Source organism: Hypanus sabinus, chromosome 11 (genome assembly GCF_030144855.1).
Source record: "Hypanus sabinus isolate sHypSab1 chromosome 11, sHypSab1.hap1, whole genome shotgun sequence".
Taxonomy (NCBI): domain Eukaryota; kingdom Metazoa; phylum Chordata; class Chondrichthyes; order Myliobatiformes; family Dasyatidae; genus Hypanus; species Hypanus sabinus.
The window spans coordinates 66,509,873-66,537,043 of NC_082716.1; the positions used below are offsets into that span (position 1 = coordinate 66,509,873).

Genomic DNA, 27,171 nt, shown 5'->3' on the forward strand with positions numbered 1-27,171 from the left:
TAAAACTTTCAAGCTATCTAACCTGATTACCTTTGTCATATGACTGAATTCCATTAAAGTTGTCATTTAGTGCTGAAGCTGTGTTAATATGAAGTTTGAGCACAGCACAGTTTCTGGCCCCTTGCTGCTTTTATGAGATCCTATCTCCAGGGAACTCACTGTCAGTACATACTCAGGAAACAGTTATGCTTTTCACTTCCAGGGAACGTTTTGAATTAAGCACCCAAATTCTCCTTTATTATAGTTTAAAACGTATCATAGGCTAATTGCTGCCAGGTGATTCTTTCCCTTGTATTGTGGAATGTGCAGAATATTTAAAAAACATTATAAGTCTTTGTGTAAAAGTCAACTATTTAACAGGCATGCCAGTTCAGAACCATCTTTTTGATAGACAATACAGCAAAGACCCCTGCTGTGTCTATGATTTCCATGAAGTCTTTAATTTTCTCTTTTAATTTGAAATGATCAAGTATTATTTTATTTCTTTACTGCTCATCTGCCCTAAAAGTGATGATTCATGTTGGTATAAAGTGCCCCACAATATTTAATCATGACGGCTTTTCTATATACTTACCCAATCAGTAACTGTGGGAAGACCATTCTATCATAGGGCCGTGCAGTGAAAGAAATTTATAGCAGGAACCTTAGGAATCCTTTAACATCCCAAGCTCAGTTATACTCATATCAATCATAGTTCCCCACCATTATCTGAGCTAAGATCAATTAACTTTGAATAGAAAGCCTGGGACCTTCATGCTCACACTCAGTAACTAACAGAATAATACATGTACTCCCTCAATGTCTAGGTAATTTTCAGTAATTGTACAATTTCTCCTTTACAACACCCTATTTATTTGTAGAAGTGAATACCCACTGAATTGAATCTTGACACCCAGCAAAGTTGACCGATAAAAGTCATAAGGTGGTATGGATGTTAAATACAAAAAAAATATATCAATCCAGCTTATTTTGAATGTGGCAGCCAACCTGTTCTCAATTGTTTTACATTAACTGGCCTGTACTTATCTGGCCAATAGTTTTCTCCATGTGCCTATGTTTAAACTTTAATGATAAAATATGCCTGCCTCTTGGCAGTCTTCAGTGGAAATGTATTTTAGCTGTTAGCAATATCTGTTTCTTGTTAGGGTTTAAAGAACTCTAAAAAGAATGAAATTCCTTACTGATGACAACTACATTTTTTAACAAAATTTTTCCATTGGGTATTCTAATTATTCTACTTAAGAATGTAGCATGCAGAATATACAGAAGCTGTGGAATTCCAAGCAGTTATTAAAATGATTCCTAACATCAGTGTAAGTCAAGCACTCAAAAATGGGACCATTCTGGCCCAACCAATACCCAAGCAAAATTAAAGATATAATCTATAAATTCAATAGTTGATTTTCAATTTCAGCTTTATTTTCCTACTTCATCCCCATAGCCCATAATTCCCTTATAACGCTGATGAATGGTCTCCTAGTACGATAATATGGACTCTTGACCTCATCATCTACCTTGTGCCGTACTGTCTACCTGTGCTACACTTTCTCTGTAGCTATAACACTTTACCCTGCACTCTGTTACTGCTTTCCCTTGTACTACTTAGTCCCACTGTTGTAATAAAATTATCTGTATGGATGACATGTAAAACAAGATTTACACTGTACGTTGGTATATAACAACAATATAACAAATTATCACTCAATCTCAAACTTACTCTTCCACTGGCATCTACAGCCTTCTTAGGTAAAGAATTTTAAGATTCACAATGGACAACACCCATAACATTTCACCCCATTTAAATCTTAAAGCATGAAACCACGAGTATTAAATTTGGACTATCCAGCCATGAGAAGTAGCCTCCAATAAAAAAATTTTCTCATTCTAAATGTTACCTGGACCTGACTGTCTGGGCAGGCCTATTGTCTCCGCCAGCCCCTGCCCCACTGACCTCATGTCCTCATATCTCGATTCCATTCTATCCCCATTGGTTTAGTCCCTCCCCACCCACATCCATGATACTTCGCATGCTCTCAATCTCCTCACTAACTTTCAAATCCTTGGTTCTGACTGCATCATCTTCAGTCCAGTCCTGATAGACTTCTATCCCCAATCAAGGAGGCCTTAAAGCTCTCCATTTCTTTCTCAATAAAAGAACCAAGCAGTTCCCCTCCAACACTACCCTCCTCCATCTGGCAGAACTAGTCCTCACCCTCAACAAATTTTCCTTCAGCTCCTCCAACTTTCTTCAGACTTGAGGGTGGCCATGAGCACTCGTGTGGGCCCCAGCTATGCCCACCTCTACGTAGAACAGTCCATGTTCCAAGTCTTCCCCGGTTATGCTCCCCAACTCTTTCTCCACTACGCTGACTACTGCACTGCTGCTGCTTCATGCACCCATGCTGAGCTCATCAATTTTATCAACTTTGTCTCTAACTTTTCCACTGCTCGTAAGTCCACTTGGTCCTTTTTTGACACTTCTGTCCCCTTTCTCAATCTCCCTATTTCCATCTCTGGAGACGAACTGTCGGCTGACATCTTTTATAAAACTACCACAGTTATCTTGACTATACTTCTTCCCACTCTGTCTCCTGTAAAAATGCCTTTTCTCAGTTCCTCCATCTCTACTGCACCTGTTTCCAGGATATAGTTTTCCTTTCCATGACATCACGGAGCAGGGTTTTCCTTCCTCCACCATAGATGCTACCCTCACCTGCATTTCCTCCATTTCCCAAACATCCACGCTTTCAGCTGCCTTAACAGTGATAAAAACGGCCTGAAATTTTGGTTTTTCATTAACTTCCGTAGATGCTGCCTGGCGTGCTGAGAGCCTGTAGCGTTTTGTCTGTATTGCACTGGACTCTGCATCTCACAAGTCAAGCTGATTGGATGTTTCTCTTTCCAGCTTCTTTTATTCATCTCCCTCAGACGACTTTGCTGTGATTAGCTAGAGAGCTCCTTGGTCTCTACAGATATTATTTTTTTTCTCATTACCATTGCCCCTCACCTCCACAACTTAAAACACACTTGTTTCCTTGGTTCTCCAGTTCTGATGAAGAATCACTAGCCTGAAAAAAGTAACTCTATTTCTCTCTCTACAGATCATGACTGACAAATTGAGTAATCCAACAGAGTTTAATTTCTCTCATTCTAGGCATGTTTCTTAACTTCAAAAGAACATAGATTAATTGTTTGTGACTTCTTGTAGTCACCCTCTCTTCACTCCCTTTTCCTAGAAGATGGGTGGTGTTACTTAGCCTTGGAGAAGTGAAATCATAGTCAAATAAAATGAGCACATAAGCACTACTAGGCACATCTACGTGGAGGGAGTGCTGTCACAGGAAAGCAGCATCCATTATCAAGGACCCCCAGCATCCAGATAATGCTCCCTTTTTGCTGCTGCCATCAGGAAGAAGGTACAGGACCCTCAGTACTCACACCTCCAGGTCAGGAATAGTTAATACACCTCAACCATCAGTCTCTTGAACCAATGGGGATAAATTTCATTTGCCTCATCACTGAACTCTTCATCTCATGTTTTTAATATTTATTGCTTAATTATTATTATTTATATATTATTTCTTTCTTTTTGTATTTACACAATGTTGTTTTCTGTTTTGCACATTGGTTGTTGTCCATCCTGTTGGGTGCCGTCTTTCACTGATTCCATTGTGTTGCTTGAATTTACTCTGTAAGAAAATGGATCTCAGGGTTGTACATATATATATATACTTTGATAATAAATTTACTTTGAACTTCAAGGTTAGCAGAGGAACTACCCAGGCTGGAAGTGGTTCAAGAATCTCAAGAATGAGATCAAAGTTAGGATCTATCAAAGAAGAATGCATCAGGCTGACAATTGGATATTCACCATATAGTGTCCGCGCCTTTGGAAGAAGTTGAGAGGATATTGGGACAACTCATAGGCACTGCATCTTGAATCCCACTGACTTTTCACTGTAAGAGTTAAGTTCTAATGTACAAAGGTTACAGGGACAGGAAGGAATGGCAGGGACACATTCCATGTTCTGCAGTCCGTGGAGACATTGAAAAGATAGACATTGTTATGTTTTGTAACTCTAAAACATAAAAACTAATTGAAAGGAAAACAAGAGAACCAGGAATGTGAGTCTAACTTGTTTTTTAAGCAAGGTGCGCATGTATGACGTGGTGACATAATGATGTATATAATTCACATAGTTTTACATGTAACCTGCAATGAATTATGTAAACAATCAAAGAATGCTTAATCAAACTATATATAATCAAACTGGGACTGCAGGAAAAGCATCTGATAGCTCTCTACACCTTTCTTCTCTAACAATTGTCTCTGCTCTCCTCAACTGATCAAAGTGTCTTCTCCAGATGATATCAGATGCAATCTCAACTATGCAGATGAGTTTTCCAGTTCTGTCCTTAATCTTTCCAAGTACCCCCTTTTGATTACCTAGGTAATCCCTCACTAAGGGAGTGAAACATCGAACTACCATATTTGAGGAGCCTTCAATGTGTGTCAGTTTTATTTCCTGCATACCCCTTCTGAGATTGGGTTTGAGGAGGGAGTGCAAGGGAGGACCCAGGAACAACATAGTTGGTGAGTTGTGGATTGTGGAGTGTACTGCACTGCAATATGCATGGAGGAAATTTGCAAGCTTCTCATTCAGTATAAGTATAGTGGGTTCTGCTGACCTTGCTCGCAGTGCTTTGTTTAAATTCTGGACAAAACTTTCTACCAAGTCAGTTGTACTTGGATGGTACTATGCAGATGTAATATGTCTTATTCCATTCATTTTCAGGAATGACTGAAACTGTTCCACAACAAACCATGGTCCATTGTCACTAAGTGTTCTGGAGCACCAGTCCTTGAGAAGAGGCTCCTCAATACATCCTTAGTATGTGAGGCTGTGTTGGAGGCCATTGTGAACACTTCTGGCAAATTTGTAGCTGCATCTACTGTGAACAAGAAAATTGTGCCCATGAATGGTCTGGCAAAATCCACATGAATCCTCTGCCAGTGCAATGCAGGCTATTCCCAGGCGTGAAGAGGTGCTGCACTTGGCATCTTCTGGATGTGTTGGCATTCCGCACGGTGCATGGCAAGCTGCTCAATCTGCTAATCTATTCCGGGCCACCAGACAAAACACCGAGCCAACACCTTCAATTTGACCATGCCTAAAGGACTGATATATCGCTCCTCCAACACTTTATCTCCCAGCTTGAATGGTACAATAGCTCTCAATCCCCACATAAGGCAAGTTCATCCTGGTGCTGGTTAATATGGGGAACTGGACTTTCTGCTGCACACTCCAGCCATTTTCTGGCCATGTAGACTTGAGAGAGTGTGGGGTCTTTCTGGTTTCCCTTTGGATCATCTCTGCTGTAACCGAGACTCTCAATTTGCATCAGGGAGAACATGTCAGGAGGAGTGTCCTCTTTTGAAAATTTTTCAGTTAGTTCCCTTTCTAAGGATAAACGGGACAATGCATCAGCATTTCAATGACTAGTTGTCTTCTTGAAATAAATTTTGTAATTGTGTCCTGCCCATCTCTGTATTCGCACTGTAGCTGTTAGTGGATCACTGTTCTATTGACTGAAAATAGATACTATGGGTTGATGATCAGTAACAAGGGAAAATTCTCTCCCATACAAGCACTGGTCAAAGCATTTTACACTCCAAACCAGGCTCAAGAGCCCTCTGCCAATTGATGCATAATCTTTTTCTGTATCGGTCAGGGAATGTGATGCAAATGCTATGGAGTTTACTTCCATCACTCATAACATGTGACATGACTGCACCTATGCTATAGGGCGAGGTGTCACAGGCAAACTTCATTGGACAACGTGGATCATAATGTGTGAGTACAGTGTCTGACGTCAACATTCCCTTTACCTTTTTGAAAACCGCCTCACACTGCTTTGTCCATTGCAATTTCTCCCAAACTATAGTAACAAGTTCATGGGGTTGAGCACAGTACAAAGGTTTGGCAGGAACCAGTTGGAGTAATTGACAAATCCTAAAGAGGACCAGGACTGTGAGACATCCTTTGGCCACTGGACATCCACCGCTGCTTGAACCTTTTCAGCACATTTGTGTAAGTTTCTATACAGAAAGGTTTGCAAGGATATCCTTTAACCTGGGCAGAGGGTACTTACCTACTTTCAGTACCTTAAAAACTTCGCAGCTACTAACAGACCCATCTTACTGGTGACTGAGACCATTGGCATTGCCATGGGCTCCACTCAACCTTGGAAAGAGTTCCTTCAGCCTTCATGTGATCGAGCTCACAGGCTACTTTATTACAGGTGGTAAAAGGAACTGAGCGGCTTTTGTATAACTTCTGTGTGGCATTGTCATTTAATATTATTTTATCTTGATATGTTTGCGTTTTCCATTGCCATCCATGAGCATTTCTGTGGCATCATCCAGTTCCTTTCTTAATTCTTTCACTTGACTCTTTTGTAGGAGATGTGGCATGCAGCTGGTGGATGGGTCTCCAGTCAAGTTGTAGTTGTCTCAGTCAATCATGTCTCCACAACACTAGGCTTTCTGTTTTTACCACATACAAGCCCAATGTAACTTTCGGTCATTGTATCTCACTGTTACAAATGTCATTCCCACAGGAGTTATCTCTTGTCCAGCATAAGTACTTAGTTGGATATCTGCAGATTTCAGTCCAGTGTCTTTGAAATGCCATTCAAACTCATTTTGTGGAATAACTAAAACAGCTGAGCCAGTGACCAATTCCATTTCAATTAATTTACCGTTCACTTCTGGTGTAAGCTATATTGTCTGTCTCTTGTTAAGTTTGTAAATCTCAGTCCTGTGTCACTCTAATCATTATCAGATTTTTCATTATCAGAGTATGCTGATTAGTGTTGTTTTTGAAACTGCAAGTTGACATTTTGTCTTTTTATTCATAGAAAACTACAGCACAGAAGCAGGTCTTTCGACTCATTTAATCCATGCCAAATCATTTAAATTCCCTAATACCATCGACATGCACCCAGAACATAGCCTTCTTTACCTCTCCCACTCATGTACCTCTCCAAACTTCTCTTAAATGTTGAAATCAAAATCACATTCACCACTTGTACTGGCAGCTTGTTCAACACTCTCACGACCCTTTGAGTGAAGAAGTTTCCCCTCATGTTCTCCTTAAACATTTCACCTTTCACTTTTAACCTATGATCTCTAGTTGTAGTCTCGCCCAACCTCAGTGGAAAAAGACCTGCTTTCATTTACGCTATCAATATCCCTTATAATTTTGTATAACTATCAAATCTCCGCTCATTCTTCTTTGTTCTAGACAATGAAGTCCTAACCCCTTCAATCTTTTTATAACTCAGATCTTCCAGATCCTGCAACATCCTTATGCATTTCCTCTGTACACTTGCAATCTTATTTACACCTTCCCTGTAGGTAGGTGACAAAAGCTGCACACAATACTCCAAGTCAGGCCTCACCAACGTCAACATAATATCCCAGCTCCTGGACTCAATTCTTTGATTTAGGAAGGGCCAATGTGCCAAAAGCTTTCTTTACAACCCTATCCACCTGTGATGCCACTTTCAATGAATTATGGTCCTTATTTCCCAGATCCCTTTGTTCTACCACACTGTCCTACCACTCACTGTGTAAGACCTACCCTGGTTGGTCCTCAAACATCTGCATTAGAGCCCATCTGCCATTTTTCAGCCCATTTTTCCATCTGGTTCAGATCAGACTACAAGCTTTGATAGTCTTACTCACTGTCTACTACACACCCAATCTTGATGTCATCTGCAAATTTGCTGATCTGGTTAAGGGCATTATCACCCAGATGATTGATAGAGATAACAAACAACAAAGGACCCAGCACAGATCCCTGCCATACTCTAGTAGTCATAGGCATGAAATCAAAGAGACTACCATCTACTCCCACTCTCTGGCTTCTCCCACAAAGCAAATGAGTAATCCAATTTACTACCTCATCTTGAATGTTGAGCAACTGAATTTCCTTGACCAACCTCCCATGCGGGACCTTGTCAAGTGCCTTGCTGAATCCCATGTAGACAACATCCGCTGACTTGCCTTCATCAACGTTCTTGGGTAACATCCTTGAAAAATTCTATAAGTTTGGATAGACATGACCTACCATGCACAAAGCCATGCTGACTATCACTAATCAATCCCTGTCTAGCCAAATACTCCTATATCTGGTCCCTTAGAATAACTTCCACTAACTTTACCACTACTGATGTCAGGCTCACCGACTTATAATTTCCTGGTGTATTTTTAGAGCTTTTCTTAAACAGCGGAACAAAATTAGCTCTCCTCCAAACCTCCGGGACTTCACACGTTTAAATATCTCTGCTATGCAATATCCCTTGCAACGTCTGCACTTGCCTCCCACAGGGTCCGAGGCAACACTTTGTCAGGCCCTGTGGATTCGTCCACTCTAATTTGCTTCATGACAGTAAACAGCTTGTCCTCTGTAATCTGTATCGGGTCCGTGCTGCTGCTTTGCCTTACTTGTATAGACTCTGTGTCCATCTCCCAAGCAAATACAGATGTAAAAAAATCCATTTAACATTTCCCCCATGCATAGATTACCTTTCTGATCTTCCAGAGGACCAGTCTTGTTCCTTGCAATACTGAAACTATTAGCTTTATGATCACTAGACGCAAAGTGCTCTTCAACAACAACTTCAGTCACCTACCGTGTCTCATTCCTTAATATGAGATGAAGGAGACCTCTGACTTCCCTTGATCAAATTTCCTGGTAACATCCTCAAAAAACTCTATAAGGTTGGCTACACATGACCTACCACGCACAAAATAGAGATGAACAAGATGTTTACTGAAGTTTTACTTAGCTAAATTATTTGAAAAGATTAATCACAACTCAATTCTTTTCAGGTAAAGTTTCATATATAAAGTATTATCAAAATTTCAAGAGAGAAGTTTACAGAAATTATTCTCTTTCTACTGAAAGTAGGTACACGATATTTGCTTTATAAAATTAATCATTTTCAGAATTGGAAAAATCAAATAATTTCTTCATTCAATTTACTTTTGGCTCCTTTTATGACAGATTTAAAGCATTACAAGGTGAAAATTCATTTGAGCGATAATCTTTTGCTTCAAAAATTTCTTAAGTTTTAAAGGTAGTTAATTATGGGACAAAAAACATGCTGAGCGCCTCTTAAAATTCTTAAATCAATGTGGCTTACATAAAGACGTAACTATGTAAGCAATGCAAATATGGGTGTCATAAGAGCAAACCACAAAATGTCTTCCACACTGCTGCAAAATCCCCATCTTCAAGCTGCCAAACCTCAATTTCTTTTGTTTCCCGTGCTGCCAAATTCCAAGATATCTTGCCTCATCAAGGTAACCAGAGTCTTGATCTACACTTCTAAATCAGCCCAATCCCATGATTTCCCTTTCACTTTTATTGAAACACCCCAACAAACTTTCCTTTTCAGCTTCAGGTGAACTCCTAATTATTTACCTTCATCAATACTATCAAAATATTTCTTATCCCTGATACTGCTATATCATCCAGCTCACCAAGTGTTGTGTCATGGAAGATTTGTCATACTTTGGCATCATATTTATTTTCTTATGTGCAAATATCTTACAGCCAATTATGCACACCATGCACTCATAAAACAGAAAATAATCAGAAATCTTAACCTTGAACTGTGTGGAAAAGCAATGAATAAAAAGTCAAAAACTGGACCAGATTTCTCAAGTAACATTTTCAGTTTTTGGTGAAACAATTGACAAATATAAGTTATTATAAAAGAGAGTCAGCATGTATCTGCTGAAATGATTCGGTGTTTTGACGAAACAACAGTGAGGAACGCCAGGCAGTGCAGTTAATATTATGGTTATGGAAATTCAAATAATTGGTGAAACTGAAGCCCACCGGATGATGGAGTAGTATCAGTGTGGACATTCTACTGCTCAAGGGATCAAAAACAGAAGGGAATGGATAACTTTAAAGACAGGAAAGAGATAACCACTTCCTTAAAGTCTAATATTACAACTGCCGGTGTTCCAATACGAATGACTTGGACTTCCAGTTGGGGTTGGGTGGGGTGGGGGCGAGGGCAGTGGAGTGAAAGACTGGAGAATGGGCAACATATGGCAGATAAAGTTCAGCACAGAAAAGTCTGAGGTGATTTCTTGAAGATATAATGAGAAAGGACAATGAAAACTAGATTGCACAAGCTTAAAGAGGTGCATGTACAGAGAAATGTGAGGTAAATGAGCACATATTTTTGCTGATGGGGACAGGATGGAGTAACAAAGCAGTTAGTGAAGCATATGACATCCTAAAGCATAGAATTCAAAGTAAAAATGTTAAAGATTTACAAAGCAAACCAAGTTTAGTGTACAATTCTGGCTATCACACTTTCAGGAAGGACCATTACACTTTAGTCAGATGGGTGGCTGGAAAACCAAAAGGTTAGGGTAATTACACCAGTACTCAGAAAGAAGAAATGTGCAAGTAAACTTTACAACAAGTTAAAGTATAGGCTCAAGTAAAGGTTGCTGTACAAACACGCAAGAATGCGAAAGGCATAGTAACTTACAAATGCAAATTCAACTTGGAAGGATTGACAAGGAAACCATTACCAAGATATGGCTGCAAGACAGCCAGAATGTAAACCAAACACATCAAGAGAAAATGATACAGGAAGAGCAGTAAACATGTTGAACAGATATAATGAGAGATAAACTCGTAAAACTTTGCAATGTTCTTGAACTTCAAAAATTAAAGGAAAATGAAAACTAACAAGGTTAAAAATTAAAAGATTTAAAAGCACATTAACCAAATTAAATCAGTTTAAAAATGTAAATGAACTATTACTAATCCCAGTGCTGTGCAGCCATTCGTTTCGAATGGGATGAATGGACTTGCTGTTCCAGTGCCAGTTCTAACCTGGCACACATTCAGCAGACAGAACCTCATGCCTAAGTGCTGAGGAACTGCGGCAAGTTTCTCCACCATTCCCAACCTCCATGAAAAGTCCAACATCAAACAGCAGTCAACAAATACGAATGAAGAGTTTCCAGCAAAATTGAGCACTTGCCTTTGCATGAAAATCCCAAGCATACTGAGGAATGCTGGGGGTTAGGTATGGGACCACTGCTTACCAGCAAGGTTCAGCCCAATCTCTTCGGGTCAGTGTTGTATTCAGTGAAAGTAAAACAGAGATCAGCAGCAACAAACAGAATAAATTTGGTAGATTACATAAATGATGGTAGAGCAGTGAGAGTTATTCATATACACTTTCAGTGTTGCGTAGGTCCACTTTACATCCATGAGTAATGTATATTAACAATCTGGATAACAATGCAGGTGGCATGTCTACTGGGCTTTCAGGTGACACCAGGAGTAATATAGTGGACAGTGAAGAAGGTTGTCTAATTATACAACAAGTGTCTGGATCAATGGGGAAAATGGGCAACAGAATGACAGAAGAAACTTAGCTCATAAAAATTTGAAATAATGTAGTAGGGCAAGACATACAAAATGCGGTGCAGACTCGAGGGGCCGAATGGTCTACTTCTGCACCTATTGTCTATTGAATATAATGGCCCTGAGGAATACTGTACTACAGAGACTCAGGGGTATATGTATACAGTTCCTTGGAAGTGACACAGGTGACAGGATGGCAAAGAAAGCATATGGCATGCTTGGCTAGGGATCTTCCATGTCAGTTATACAACATGTTGGTGAAATCACACTTGGAGCTCTGGTTGCCTAGCAATAGTAAGGTTGTGATTAAAGTAGAGAGGATGCAGAAGAGGTTTGCAAGGATGTTGCTGTGACTTGAGGATTTCAGGCTGGATAGGTGGGAAATGTTTTCCCTGGAGGCTGAGGGGCGATCTTATAGAGGTTTATATAATCATGAGCATATATGAAATGAGCTGCTAAAGAAAGTGATGAAGGTGGGTACAATTACAGCATTTAAGAGGCATTTGGACAGGCACATGAGTTTGAAGGGTTTATCAGGATACAGGCAAAGTTCAGGCAAATGAAACTACGTCTGGTGGGCACCCTGATAAACCTCTTCACTGTCCTCTTTGGTGTCATCCACATACATTCCATCCAAACCATTCAAGCAGTTGAGGGGACCCAGCCCACAGATCTCTACAGCACACAGCTAGTCACAGGTATCCAATCAAACAAACATCTTCCAGTACCATCCTCTGACTTCTACCACCAAGACCATTTTTAATGTAATTGTCCAGTTCATCCTGGGTCCCATGTGATCCCACCTTTGAGACCAACCTACCATGCAGGAGCATGTAAAATTATTTTTGTATTATTAATAGATTTAAGGAATAGGTTAAACTGCACAAAGCAGGATTTCAATAATGGCAAATGTGTTCATTGCCTTAGGTGTCTGGAAAACTTGTAGAATACTTTCTAAGACAGGGAAGTAAAAATGGTCCATTAAGTGAAAATCCTAAAGAAAAACTGCTCATGATGACGATCTAAAATAAAAATTGAAATGTTGGGAAGTATCAAGTAGGTCATGTGAAGTCAACTTATGGGAAGAGAAAGAGAAAATGATCACCTGGTTTAACCACAACAGGGACATTCTCCATCCACCCTGCAGTTTAATTAGCATTTTTTTAAAATCTCCTTCCCAGTTCTGACAAAATGCTAACACAATTTCTTTTCCAAAAGATGCAGCCTAAACTGATGGGAATTTGCAGCATTTTCTGCTTTTATTTTAGCAGTTTAAAGAGAGTTTGGGTCTATGTACACAGAACATAAACTCATTTGAAATATTCTACAAGACAGCAGTTGGACTACAAATTGAATTCTGAAAAAAAGTTACCATATATTTGAAAAAACTTATTTCCTTTTGATGAAATCAAAGATATCAGAATAGTATGCATTAAATAATAAAGAGATATTAAGCAAACTATAGATTTTTCCAAATTATTTAGAAGGTTTCATGGATGATCTGATAAAGAAAGCAGTTAAGACTGACAGGAAGGCTCTGGTAAGTAAGGAGTCCAGAAATAAATGACATAGTCTAAAAATAGGAGGTGGGCCTTTGTGAAACAATCACGCATGCAAAAGATGACAGAGGCTTCAAGCTTTCTTCCACTGACAGCAATGATGCTCATTTTGAAACCGTAACCGACGGATTTTTGTTAACCAAAAATATAAAGCAATATGAAGAACTGGGAGATATACAGATACAGGTTACAGATCAGCCATGATCTGACTGAATTGCTCAACAGTCTACATTTCTCAAACCTGCCCTTTTCTTCCTCATTTCCCTGGGGTTTAAAAACGGCACTGAAGTGATTTACTGGGATATTTCTAGAGTGTGATTTCCAAGAAAAAAAGAGAAAAAGCCCAACATATTGATAAGTATAAAAACAAGTCTAAGCAATTTTCAATCACTGATTTTTTATTATATAGTCCATTTCATCATTGGCAAGTCAGCTTATTTGAACTATGTTCCTGAACTGTAGAATTCAATATCTAAAACTATAAGGGATGCAAACTCAGTTGACACTTTTAAGTGTCAGCACAAAATCATTTATTTAACCTTGCTTTTAACTAACATCCTTTTGTCTTTTAAAGGCTTTTTGGAAGTCCAGTTACATAACATTAATTGCATAATTTTCATAAACTCAATGTGCTAAAAAAAAACATTACTACATTTGTTAAATACAATTTACCCTTAAGAATTCAATACTGGCCTGTCCTTATTAAGCCATTTTCCTCTAAGTGACAACCCTTAGATGAATAAGGGTATATTTTGAATCCCCCCCCCCCAACAACCCTCCTTCATATATCTAAAGCTATGGCTCTATGTTTGTATTGATGTTTCTAAAAGATTTCCACTACCAAAACCTAACTGTCTAGATACTGCTGAACATGAAATTAATAGATGGTGCTGATATACACCTGACACTCACATGTCTCATAGCTTATCAGTCTGTACTACCAACTATCACTGATGTAAGGTTTTGACTTAAAAAGCCAACATTTCTTTCCTCCCACAGATGATGCTTGACCTACCAAGTTCCTCCAGCACATTGTTTGTTGCTCCTGATTCCAGCATCTGCAGAATCATACCTTATTACCAGGTTTAATCCATTTCCATTGTATTACGCTATAGAGTAGGTAACCAAAAGACTTGATACAGATTGTATTTTGAAACAATAATAAATATTTGACAGTCCTTTAGATCAATCCTATGATATACTGAATTTTCATCATATGATGAAGCATAGTTGGTGATACTGTTGAATCATTCTTAGTGGTAGTTACTTAGTGTTCAAAGTAAACTAAAACTGTACCTTTTCTTTCCTTACTGTATCTACAAATAATGCTAAATATGAAAGATCTCATTCATCAGTTGAGGGTGAACTGTAAGAGACAATCACCAAATTTCCTTCACCTTATCTGTCTGGTGAAATTCCAAGCAATAAGAGTAAATTTTGAATACCCCCCCCCCCCCAACCCTCCTTCATATATCTAAAGCTATGGATCTATCCTGCTGAGCTCAAAAAGCATGCCAGAGGTGGTGATAGTTATATCCAAGGTACTGACTAGTAGTTGCAATTCAGACTTTCCTATAACATTAGCCACATGTGTGGTACTGGAAGACTGGAGAATGACAGGTGGGATTGAAAGGGATTCTGAGAGACAGGTTCTACCAGCACTTGGAAAGAGAATGACTGACTAGGATAATCAGCATGCTTTAGTGGGTGGGAAATGGTGCCCCACGAATTCAACAGGGTATTTTGAAGAGGTGGTCAAGTGGATTGATGTGGGAAGAAGGCAGAGTGATGCATGGACTTTGGGAAAACCTTTGATAAGGTCCTGCTGACTGAAAGTTATATCATATGGGATCTAGAGTGAACTGGTCAATTGGATACATAATTGTCTTTGTGGCCAGAGTCTGAGAGTGGTAGTGCAGAGTTGTTTTCCTGAATGGAGCCTGCAGCCAGTCATATTTCAAATGGAGAGCAACACACACACACACACACACACACACACACAAAATGCTGGAGGAACTCAGCAGGCCAGGTAGCCTCTATGGAAATGAGTAAAATGTTAACAGTTCGGGCCAAGACCCTGCAGTCTTGATGAAGGGTCTCGCCTGAAACTTCGACTGTACTCTTTTCCATGGACGCTGTCCAGCCTGCTGAGTTCCTCCAGCATTTTTATGTGTAGCGTTGTATTTCTAACATCCACAGATTGCCTCCTGCTTGTGCTTCAAACGGATCTGCACTAGGTTCTATTTTGTTTGTCATCTGTTTAATGACTTAGATGAAAACATATGTGGCAATAATTAATAAGTTAACTTCAAAGTTGGTGGTACAGTGGACAGAAATAAAAGGTTATCTAAGGTTACAACAGGATTTTATTCAACTGGGAAAGTAGGCTAAAGAATGGTAGATGGAATTTAATGCAAACAAGTGTGAAGTGTTGCATTTTGGGAAGTTAAATCAGGACAAGACTTATATAGTTAATGGCAGAACCCTGAAGAGCAGAATAGAACAGAGACCCAGGGGTACAAGTACACAGTTCCCTAAAAGTGACAACACAGGTATTAGAGTAGTGAAGAAGACATTTGGCATTCTTGACTTCATCAGTCAGGGCTTGAAAAGAAAATTTAGGACATCATGTTCTAGCTAATTAGGACATTAGTAAATCTGCATTTGGAATATTGTGTGGAGCTCTGGTCACCTAGCTATAAGAAGCATGTCATTAAGCTGAAAAGGGTGCAGGTGCAGAAAAGGTTCACAAGGATGGCTTAGGTTATAAGTAGAGAATGGAAAGGCTGGATCTGTTTTTCTTGGAGTATAAAAGGCTGAGGGGTGGCCATATGGAGTTATATTAAATCATAAGGGGCTTGGATAAGGTGAATGTCTTTTCCCCAGGATAGGGAAGTCTAAAACTAGAGGACATAGGCTTAAGTTGAGGGGAAAAAATGAAAGCGGACTGAATGCGAATTCACTTGCTTTTCATACACAGGGTGATGGTGAAATGCAATGAGCTGCCAGAGAAAGTGGTGGAGGCAGGTAAAATGACAACATTTAAAAGATATTTAGACAGGTACATGTTTAAGAAATGTTTAGAGGGATTTGGGCCAAATGCAGGCACTTGAGACCAACGCAGACAGGCCCCTTGGATAGCACAAAATAGCTCAGCTGAAGGAGACGCTTCTATCCTGTATAGCTCTATAATTATATGACTAAATAAATGCCACTAAATTAAATGTCCTCAAATCATGCAATCCTTTTCATTTTCATTAGCATCATCTGTTTGGCATTCTTGGCTCCCTGTTGCAGTATTCATATGAATGCACCATGAACAGCCTCACTGTAAGCTTCTTGATTCTGCCAGGGTAAACACATTTTGTAATGCAGACTGGATCCTGGTGTTGTGTTAAACTCAATGATTTTATAAAAATGTTTGATTTGTCTTTCCAATAGCTATTTCAGAGCAAGAAGTCCTTCAGACCATATTAACTTTGGCAAAGCAATGCACCATAGTACCTTACACTATTGAATCAAATGTTGGAACCTGTGTCAGACATTTATGAATTCTACATCCTTGCTTTAGTTTTGGATTCCTCTTCCACTTCTCTTCACTACTTTTTCAACCCTTCCTCAAATGATTCTTTCTTGCCTTGAAGGAGAATGACAATTTAGCTCCAGTCTAATTTCACCTGAGGTCAACCAAACTGAAAAGGGTAACAATGCTAAAGGGTACCTTGACATAAACTACTTCTTTCTCTCCGACAACTTCCACATTCTCACCCCACACCTACACCATTCTCATAACCCGACTATGTGAGCTTTAACATATGGGTGGGAAGGAGGAAAGGTTCTGTTGATTGTTGGTGCAGGAGTGTATGGTGACACTTGTGGGCTACCCCCTCCCAGCTCATCCTTAGCTTTTGTTAGCTGTTAACACAAATGATGCATTTTGCTGTATGTTTCAATGTACACATGAAAAATAAATCTGAATCTGGATCCAATTCAATTGCAGCACATTGCTCCAGCTGAGATCAGTTCATTTGGTGCAGAACAAGAATCTGACCTGAGATTTCTTCTGGTCAAATTGAAGTGTTATTTTAAATGATTTAACTGACAACAGTAAATCACAGTGAAGTTCCATGAGATCTCTTCCATGAAAAATCTGATACCACCAGAGCTTGACAGAATTATTTGTATTTAATTAGACACATGCAATAATTTTGTCATGCTAGGAAGGAAAATCCTGGGAGAGTTTGTTAGACATGGGGCATCTTTCAGGAGTTAAAAATGATAGGGGGAGTAGTCAGTTAATAAAAAGCAAGAAACAGTCTTTAAAAAAATATTGTTTACATGTAACCTCCCTGCTCAACTGTCTGTCAAGATTGTAGATTGCCAGCTTAGCATGGGGGATCCGCTTAACAGATTTTCTTAGCAAATTGACAAGGCAATCACTTCTACTAATACTTGTATAACAATACATTATACTCTAACATCCAATAATATTTTAAGGCCATTGAAACCAATTATGTAGCCTGGCATATTCTGATTCTGTACCATTAGAGCTAAACAGGGGAGGACAAATAGATCGACTTTCATTGAAAACCCCCTCTCCCCCATGGCATTAATGAAAGTATTAAGTGGTCATCTACAGAACTGACACATAATTTCTGCCATTTGATACATAGTTTAGGGTATATCTATTTGCAACTTAATGTTCTGGCTGTTTGTACATCCAGGAGTCATTCCTCAACGCTAATAAAAATATATCTTGTGTGCCTGGAGTTTTGTGTTCAAAACCTATCACCAGGCTCAAGGGCAACTTCTATTCCTATTGAACAGACCACTGGATGGTGGACTATAAGATGGACTGTTGACTTCACAATCTACTTCGTTACAACACTTGCTGTACCTTACTGTCTGGCTGCGCTGCACTTTCACTGCAACTGCAACACCTTACTCAGCATTCTCTTATTGTTTCTCCTTGTAGTATCTCAATGCAGATCCCTACAGATCTCCCAGTGGAAGACTGCAATGTCAGAAGAAATAGCATGGCCCAGCATGTGCATTGCCAGTGACCACAGGGTAGCAGAAAATCTGCTTTGTGTAAAATTGTGAGTTGCAGGTTTAACAATGAACATTTTTTTTAGCAAAAAGCTTCACACTGAAAACAACATATTGCCCGTATAGCTTCTTTGTAGCTGCAATAACAAATTAACACAAAGGAAAACTATATTTCAGACCACTCGACTGACACACAGAGTGAAAAAGCAACAAAGCTGGCACATATCACTGTTTCACAATACCTTTAGTGAAGTTTGAAAACAAAATTTAGGAGCTTCTGTGAAGTTTCTTCCCTGCTTTGAACAAACTGCATTTTTCACAAGATACTGTTAGATGAGAATAATGCATGGCGTTCACTGTCAGCTTCATGAAATGTAAAAAGGTGGCTCAATTGGGTAACTACCAAAAAACCAGAACAAGGATCACAATGGCTGTTTATTGAGTTGTAAATGGCTTGTCATTGTTTTGCTGTCTACTGATCAACATGTTTGTTTGCATGGAGTCAACAATAACCACTGTATCAGCAAGGAGATCCAAAACGTCACTGGCAAGCACCAGCTAAAGGTGGCTGGTATTTCATTCATCTGAAATGTGTTGCGAGTTGAAAGTCTTGCAGTAAATGAACATAACACAGGAAACATTAAGGATGGAACAACATAGGAGAGAGAGTTGCTAGAATTTTGGATACCATGGTGGTGGTCTTTTTGGAGAGGAAAACATGAACAGTATCTAAAATAAATTGGTGGCCATAAGGCCTTCTAAGCAGTTATTCAAAAAGACCATGGGATCAGTTAATCACAGGTAAATTCCAAGAACTTGGACACTCTACTCAAATAAAGTCAATAATCTCAGACAGAAAGGGGCACATATCAAGTACCTATTCCAAACACATCACAATCTTCAAAGACTATGCAGCGAACCACAACTCCATTCTTCAGACACCAAACATCCCTATCAACTGAAATTCGTACTTTAATATTCTCCTCCTCAGACATGCAAAGACTCAGCTTCAAAACTTCCAACAATTCATCATTAACCACTAATAACATCCACAATTAAGAGGGTTATAAATAGAGGAGCTTTTGATGACTTCAGGCCTGCACTCAATGGAATTCAGAAGAATGAGGGGACATCTCATTGAAACCTATTGCATGTTGAAAGGCCTCAGCTGAGTGGACTTGGAGAAGATGTTTCCTATGATGGAGAGTCTAGGACCAGAGGGTGCAGCTTCAGAATAGAGGGATGTCCATTTAGAATGGAGAGAAGGAATTTCTTTAACCAGAGAGTGTTAAATCTGTGGAATTCAATGCCACAAATGGCTGTGGAGGCCAAGTCATTGGGTATATGAAAGGTGGGGGTTGATAAGATTCTTGATTAGTCCAAGCATGAAGGGATACAGGAAGAAAGCAGGAGATTGGGGCTGAGATGGAAATGGATCAGCCATGATGAAGTGGGGGGGGGGGGGCAGACTCAGTAGGCCAAATGACTTAATTCTGCCACAACATCTTATGGTCTTATTGTCTTAAATATATCAGACAACTTATTCCCTTCTTTATTGCAAGAGAAAGCACCACAGAATCTGTCTTTGGGAATAGAGACAATGTTAAAAATATATCGGAATATCCCTGCCTAGTGAAAAGGCCAAATCAATCAAAGATGACACTCTCTCAATCTTCCTTCTTATTCACAATTCTTTCATGCTTGTATATTGCAATTATTTTATGGATATCCCTCATCGCAACTTCCTCTTTTTAGTTACTCAAGAAAAATATTGTGGCTTGGCAGTGGAGGAACAAGAGTAATGAAAGCACACAGTCTATTAATTTCACACTAACAATCATTAGCTTAGAAACCATCACTGGCTGTACCTAATTAGAGGTTAGCCCAGGATCTGGGGTGTGAATGATCATGAGTGACTTGTGGCCTGGCACAGGAAGATGGTAATTCAGGTGTAAAGACTGATGTTAGCACAGGACTCAACTGAGGGTTTGCTGGGACAAGTTACACTAAAGGTGGTGGATGAACATGCAGAATAACTCAAATCTCTAAATAATCTCTAAATAAATAAGCATAGGTGCCAGAAACGTTAATCAGCATGAGGGAAACTGAACTTGGCACAGTAATTTGTGCAGAGCTTAAAGTCCATCTTTTCCAGCATAGAATTGAAGGCCAACTTCACAAGCACTCCAGTGCTTGCTGCATTTCACTTCACTTCACAAGCAGCTCTGCCAGGAGTGTGTGTGTGTTGCAGTGGAAGGCATGTGTGATCACAGTTACCACGACTGTAGAAACCAGGGTTGGAAAGTGTCTCCATCCGACTTGCTGGATCTCTAAAGCACTGACCCAGGAAAAGTGTCTGCTGTTCCAAGCAGCATGAGCCTGACATCCTTTCTATGGATTACTGCATGCACACTTGCATCTCCACTATTCTGTTACTGCTTTTACCATTGCTCACATACAGGCCAGCTCAAGTTGCTGAACTCATGCCAATATAATGCAGTTTGAAACAGCTAGTTCCAGATTTGCACGTGGTCATTGGCCAAAGGCAACAGGAGTCTCCACCAATAAATTCACTAGCCTTCTGCCAGGTATGCTGTTGCCAAGAGATGTGCTCTATGTGGACACGAGACAAACAAAGGTCTAAGGTCTGCGAGAACACACAAGAGAGATTATCTAACATCCGCCATGGTTTCCATTTATATTTGGTTTGGAAATTCAAATTTCATGGTTGCATTTATTTTCACATTTTAGCCAAGATGATGTTTTAATGTCAGTGTCAGAGGGAAGGTAAGGATTGCCAATCGGAGGGAGGTTAGACTTCAGTTTATTGGCACTACACTCAAATTAGTTGTTCATGCATGATGTAGGTGCCTGAGGGCTGCTTTTATTTCATCTTCACATTTCCTTCTTCCCCCTTCTTCCCCTCAGGAATCTATGTCTGGCAACAAATTCTTAATCCAAATTCCGTGAAGTCTTCAGGAAGTCCTTCAGTCACTGCCACAACGCTTCCCCTGGATTGTTGTAGCTTGTATCTTAAATGTGCTAAGAGCAATCTTACTACAAGAAATCACTTGGCAACTTTATGTAACATTGATGCTATTTTTCAGTATGTTGCTGATGCTACAGTGCTACTGAGAGTATTTGCAACTGTGCAAGACTTGAAGATGGCATCAATTGAAGGCTATAAAATAGCTGAGATAATCTCAAATGAACACTGCATGCTGATTATTTGGGTGGGGGGAAGGTTTATTCTCATTGGGACAATCACCTTTACCAGAATGGTGTAACAGAATGATTCACAGCAAAAGTGTGCCAGATGAACAGGTGCCAATTTCATCTTTAACCATCTCCCATTGCACCAAGAAACAAGTAATAATGAGCATAACTTCTTACAGACTGAGCACTTTATGAATGAAGCAAGCAGATTTCTGAGTACAGCTCCATAATTTTGATTTGAGCAAGAACATGATTTCATTACTTGTTCTTATTCTAATACTAAAGATGCAGGAAAGCAACAAGATAATGCAGGTGAATTAAGAATATTAACCATGTTCAGTGCAGCTCAAATTAAAAAGATTAATGAGGGTCTGGAATACAAATTAAAGAGGTAAATTTGATTTTGATTGCTCCAACAATTTAGGAAAACATTAAGAACTAGAAATTTCTTTGAAGGCAAACAAGAGAAAATCTGCAGATACTAGAAATCCAAGCAACACACACAAAATACCGGAGGAACTCAGCAGGCCAGGCAGCATCTATAGTAAAGAGTAAACAGTCAACGTTTAGGGCCGAGAACCTTCATCAGGACCGGAGAAAAAAAGATCAGAAGTCAGAGTAAGAAGGTGGGGGATGGGAGGAAGAGATACAAGGTAGTAGGTAATAGGTGAAACCAAGAGGAGGGGAGGGGTGAAGTAAAGAGCTGGGAAGTTAATTGATTGACCACATTGCCGAACACCTACATTCCATCTGCCAGAAAATGGGGGCTCTCCCAGTCTTAATTCCAATTCCCATTCACATTCTGACATGTCAGTCCATGGCCTCCTCTACTGCCGCAATGAGGCCACACTCAGGTTGGAGGAGCAACACATTGTATTCCATTTGGGTAGCCTCCAACTCGAACTTCTGTTAATGCCCACTCCCCACTTCACCATTCCCCATTCCCATTTCTCCCTCTCACATTTTCTCCTTTCCTACCCATCACCCCCCACTGGTGCTCCTCTCCCTTTTCTTTCTTCCACAGTCTTCTGTCCTCTCCTGTCAGATTCCCCCTCCTCCAGCCCTTTAGCTCTTTCACCAACTGACTTCCCAGCTCTTTACTTCACCCTTCCCTCTCTCCGGGTTCCACCTATCACCTACCACCTTGTAGTTCTTCATCCCCTCCCCCACCTTCTTACACTGACTCATCTTCTTTTTCTCCAGTCCTGATGAAGGACCCGAAACGTCGACAGTTTACACTTTTCCACAGATGCTGCTTGACCTGGTGAATTGAACAATATGGGCAGAGTTTATTTATAGCTTTCATAAGGATGGGGACAATTAGGGATCAAAATCAATACCCTAGAGGTAGAGGGCATGACTGAGGTACTAAATGATCACTTTAAATTTGTTTTAACTAAAAGAGAAACTGCTTCGGTCATCATAGTAAATTAAGAGATGTTTGTAAAGCTGGATGAGTTAAAATCTAATAAAATTAATACCAGGCAGGTCACCCACACAGCTATAATTGAAATTAAGCAAGTCCCCAGCTCCAAATGTGAAATTAAAGGAAAAATTTGTCTTTGAGTCAAAGATTTTGATACTTGATTAGACATGGGGTGAGAGGGAGGAAAGGAGAGTTGAGGGCGAAAATATTGGGACAGGAGATATGGAAATCTTACATTATTTTTGTTAAGTAGATGTGAGGATAAAGTCAGCAAATACAACCTAATCAATTCACAAGAGATGATTTTTCAGTAATACAGAAATAAATTAATATCACTCAGATCAGCTGAATAATTAACAGAAGCTAACTTGAATTTTAAAAAGACAAACTTGTTTATCTATTTTAAAGAATTGCCTGAAGACGTAGCAAAAAGGTTGAATGAGATAATGAGGTCGATATAAATACAGACATGCACAGAAACTGCCACAAAATTAGCATGTCAATAAGGTTGAAGTGCCTGGAATAAAATAAAGCATTGACACGTGGATGAGAAATTGGGTTAGGGACAGAAAGCAAAGTCACAGTGAGCTGCTGTTTCTCAGACTAGATTAAGGTGATACAGTGCTTTTGTCTGGTGTTAGTACTGGGACAAGGGCTTTTCCTAATACATAAATGGTGTACAGAAGACATAATCAATATCTATACATAATATAGTAACAACTTGGCTGTGTTACTTAAAGACAGGATGACAGACTTCAAGAAGATGTAGACTGATGAAATAAGCAAACTAAATTTAACACAGTAAAGTATTAAAGAGGCACTGGCTGGAAAAGTGATGAAGCTACGAAAAAATTTAGCAAAACTACGGTAATTGGGGAAAGACATACAATTCTGATAACTGTATTTTGTGAATGATGTTGATGATGAATGATGCCAGCACGGTAGCATAATGCTTTATTAAAGTGAATGTAATTGATTGCCACTCCTGACGTTAAGGAACTTGTACATTCTCCCTATGACTGCATCGGTTTCCAAATACTTATAGTTTAGGTAAGTAAGTTGTGGGCACATTGTGTTGTACCAGAGACACAGTGACACTTGCGAGCTCTCCCAGCATATGGTCAGACTGTGCTGGTTGTTTATGCAAATTACATTTTTCACTGTATGTTTTGATGTGCGTGTGACAAATAAAGCTAATCTTTGATGAAGCAAAGTGGTCTAGTGATTAGCGTAACACTATTACAGCGTCAGTGACCAGTTCAGTTCCTACTGCTGTGTGTAAGGAGTTTGTACATTCTCCCCATGACCACATGAGTTTCCTTCCAGTGTTCTGCTTTCCTCCCACATTCCAATGGCATTCAGGTTAGTAGATTAGTTGCTTAATGGGTATAATTGGGTGGCATGGGTTTGTAGGCCAGAAAGGCCTGTTACTGTGCTTTATCTCTAAATAAATATTGTAAATCAATTGAACAGAAAAGATGAGCTGGAATGATTCTAGTGATGGCAGACTTCTGTTAAGGGTAACGCAGTGGAGGATAGGGATGTTCATATTTAAGCAGTGAAGACATGTCCTTCTTTCCTCTTTTCTCATATCAATAAAGCTGATGCACACATTTTAACTGTTGTAATTGGAAAGCCATCAGGATATAAAAGTTGGATATTTATTTTCACCTCTTAGTACAGTACTGTGCAAAAGTCCTAGGTATATATATTTTTTGATAAACAAATATAGCTTAGTAGCCAAGACTTTTGCACATACTGTATTTGCCAACATGGAGCAGAGAACAGGTTTGTAAATTGGGAATAGTGAGGGTAGAGCGCCACAGCAGGGGTGTGGGACAGGTGGCAGAGAAAGGGTCCCAGAGGAGGGTTGTGGCATGGGTGCCCAAGACACCAGGCAAGGTTATTTGACTCCAAACGATTGATCTACTGATCATTACAGAATGCATCTCCGGTGCTTCCCACTCCCTCCCCCCCCTCCCTTCCCCTTTTCCCAAACCTGATTCCCCTCTCCCTGCCCCTTTTTACAAACCCGATTCTCCTCTCTCTGCCCCTTTTCCATTCTCAGTCCACAATAGGGATCCATATCAGAATCTGGTTTATTATTATTCATATATATCATGAAATTTGTTTCTCTTTGCAGCAAAAGTAGTGCAATACATAAAATTACTAAAGAATGATGCAAAAGTCTAAGGCACCTAAGACTTTTGCACAATACTGCATGTCTACTGCCACCCTAGCTGCTAACAACCAACAGTGCAGGTATCAAAGCCAGTGGTGAATTCTGTGGCTGGCTGTTTTTCCTTCTCAACTATCACTGAGGTAGGTTAACTCCATCAATTTACTTTCACTTTCATAACTGCAGTCCAAATGTAGATATCTAGGATCTAGTAAATCTTAAACTTGTCAATCTTACCCTAGTTTTGAATCTTCCACTTTAGACAGCTGTGCAAGATGACCATGTGGGCTGTGTAAGTCCCCTTCCAGGGAATGGCAGTCAGAGGACGAACTTCGGGTGAGCTGTGGAGATGATAAAATGGATGCCGCTGGCCCATTGTGCCTGGTGGGTGAGCAACTGTACATCCCTAAATGAGCAAGAAAAAGAATTGTCTCAGCTCATCAAATTAAAAATACTGCTACCCTATTTTCTTCACAAATTAATTTACCTAGTTAATTTTGTTAACTACTCTTGAAAGCTAAAATTGCCGACGATGTTATACAAACATATTAATTTCTGAAGATAGACTTGACTTAAAATGGATCAAATTCTAGCTAAATATAATCTTAATCTCAAATGAAGGCAATATTGAAACTAAATTATGAAGAATGTAATCTACATCTCACATTTCTATTATACTTGAAGTCAGACATAGATTGAAGCAAACATTCATAAATCTGTAAGTAAGCTTGCAGCATTTTGGAAATAGAATGAATGAAGAAAAAGTAATTAGTTTTTCCTTGTTTCAGAGAATTTTACAAAATTTAGGTTTCATGATAATAAAATTTGACTTGTCATAATGCCTGTGTCCTCATAAATTTAATGTTTTCTTTGAGCAAAATCAAGGCTACAGCAGATGTGCTTGGATATTATGTGCTAGGAGGGCCAAGGTGGCCTGTTTCCATGCTGTGATTGTTAGATGGTTATATTATAAATGCATCCAATCTTAAAACCTGCATTTCTTTCAGATCTTCAGCAGTCATTCTGGGATACCACTAATGAAGAAGTTTTGTTGCATTTTGATTCATTTTCAATTATCTCAGTAAAGCCCACAACTCCAAAACCACCTGTCATCTAATCCAGACCCTGAGCAATGGAAAAATATTCAATATATCAGCTTATAGCACTTACTTCCTGACTTTAAAGTGGTTCTAAAATCATAACTCACTTACAATCAAAGGAACAAAGTACAGAGGATCCTTTGGCCCGAAATGTCGACTACTTTTTTCCATAGATGCTGCCTGCCCTGCTGAGTTCCTCCAGCATTTTGTGTGTGTTGCTTGGATTTCCAGCATCTGCAAATTTTCTCTTGTTTACAATCAAAGGAGTCGTTTTTGTGAAATTCACCACTAGCAGGGAGATCTGACATGAATATCATCTCCTTTAAAATAGTTTTGCTTAAAATCAGAGACTTTTATCAATAAACAACAGGAATTTGAAGCAAAAGTATTCTCAACAGACGATAACATCTGTTAGTAAGTGTTGAAACTCTTGTTAATATTTCTTGACTGTGTTTCTCAACTCTGGGAAGATTTCTGTATGTGCAAGTATTTAGCATCACAGTAATACACTTGCATCATCAATCAAGAATATAATAGCTCACTGTTGGCCTCAATTGTGAAAAAGTTGGCCAACTTAATGCCTGTGATTATCGCCATAATATCTGCCAAGTTTGGAAAGCAAGGTCTAAAAACTGGATCAGAGACATCCTGGCACCAAATGGAAGTCACATTAGTTGTAGTGTAGAGATATGAATAAGTTCTCCCAATAAACTTCAACATTTTTAAAATTCACATTATCAATTCTTCAGTTTGTATTAAGTGTAAGTGTATCTGTGTTTTTCATTGCAATGTAGCATTTAATCTCTGACAAACTCTGACCTCAGTTAATCTTTAGATTTAATGGAAAACTGTTCAATCTATGGCCACTGCAATCAGAACAAAAATCATTACAACTTCAGTTGTGAAGCTGCCATGTGCAAAGGGCACGTGTGCTTGCATGCACTCAGAGGCAGGGTTCAAAGCCAGCAACGACTTTTCACTGAAATACACGAGGGAATCAGCCTAACTCTCTACATCCACAAAACAATGGCTTTCTACCAATATGTCCCCATTCCACAATACTGCACTTCATCAATAAACACTCATCAGGAGATCTGGAACAGGTAGACCACCATCCATGAATTTGGAGCCATTTCTCCACAAAGGATGTCATCAGTAATGAAATTCA

The 27,171-nt window shown here is 39.4% G+C and overlaps 1 protein-coding gene across 9 annotated transcripts in view; it reads right to left on the minus strand.

The window, feature by feature from the left end:
- Window positions 1-27,171, minus strand: part of LOC132402058 (zinc finger protein GLIS3-like) — a 371,909-nt gene that overhangs the window by 39,259 nt on the left and 305,479 nt on the right. For all 9 annotated transcript variants that reach the window (XM_059984584.1, XM_059984585.1, XM_059984583.1 and 6 more), the window contains one exon: window positions 25,141-25,309. In XM_059984584.1, coding sequence (XP_059840567.1) covers window positions 25,141-25,309 — 169 coding nt within the window. The remainder of the gene's footprint in view (window positions 1-25,140; window positions 25,310-27,171) is intronic.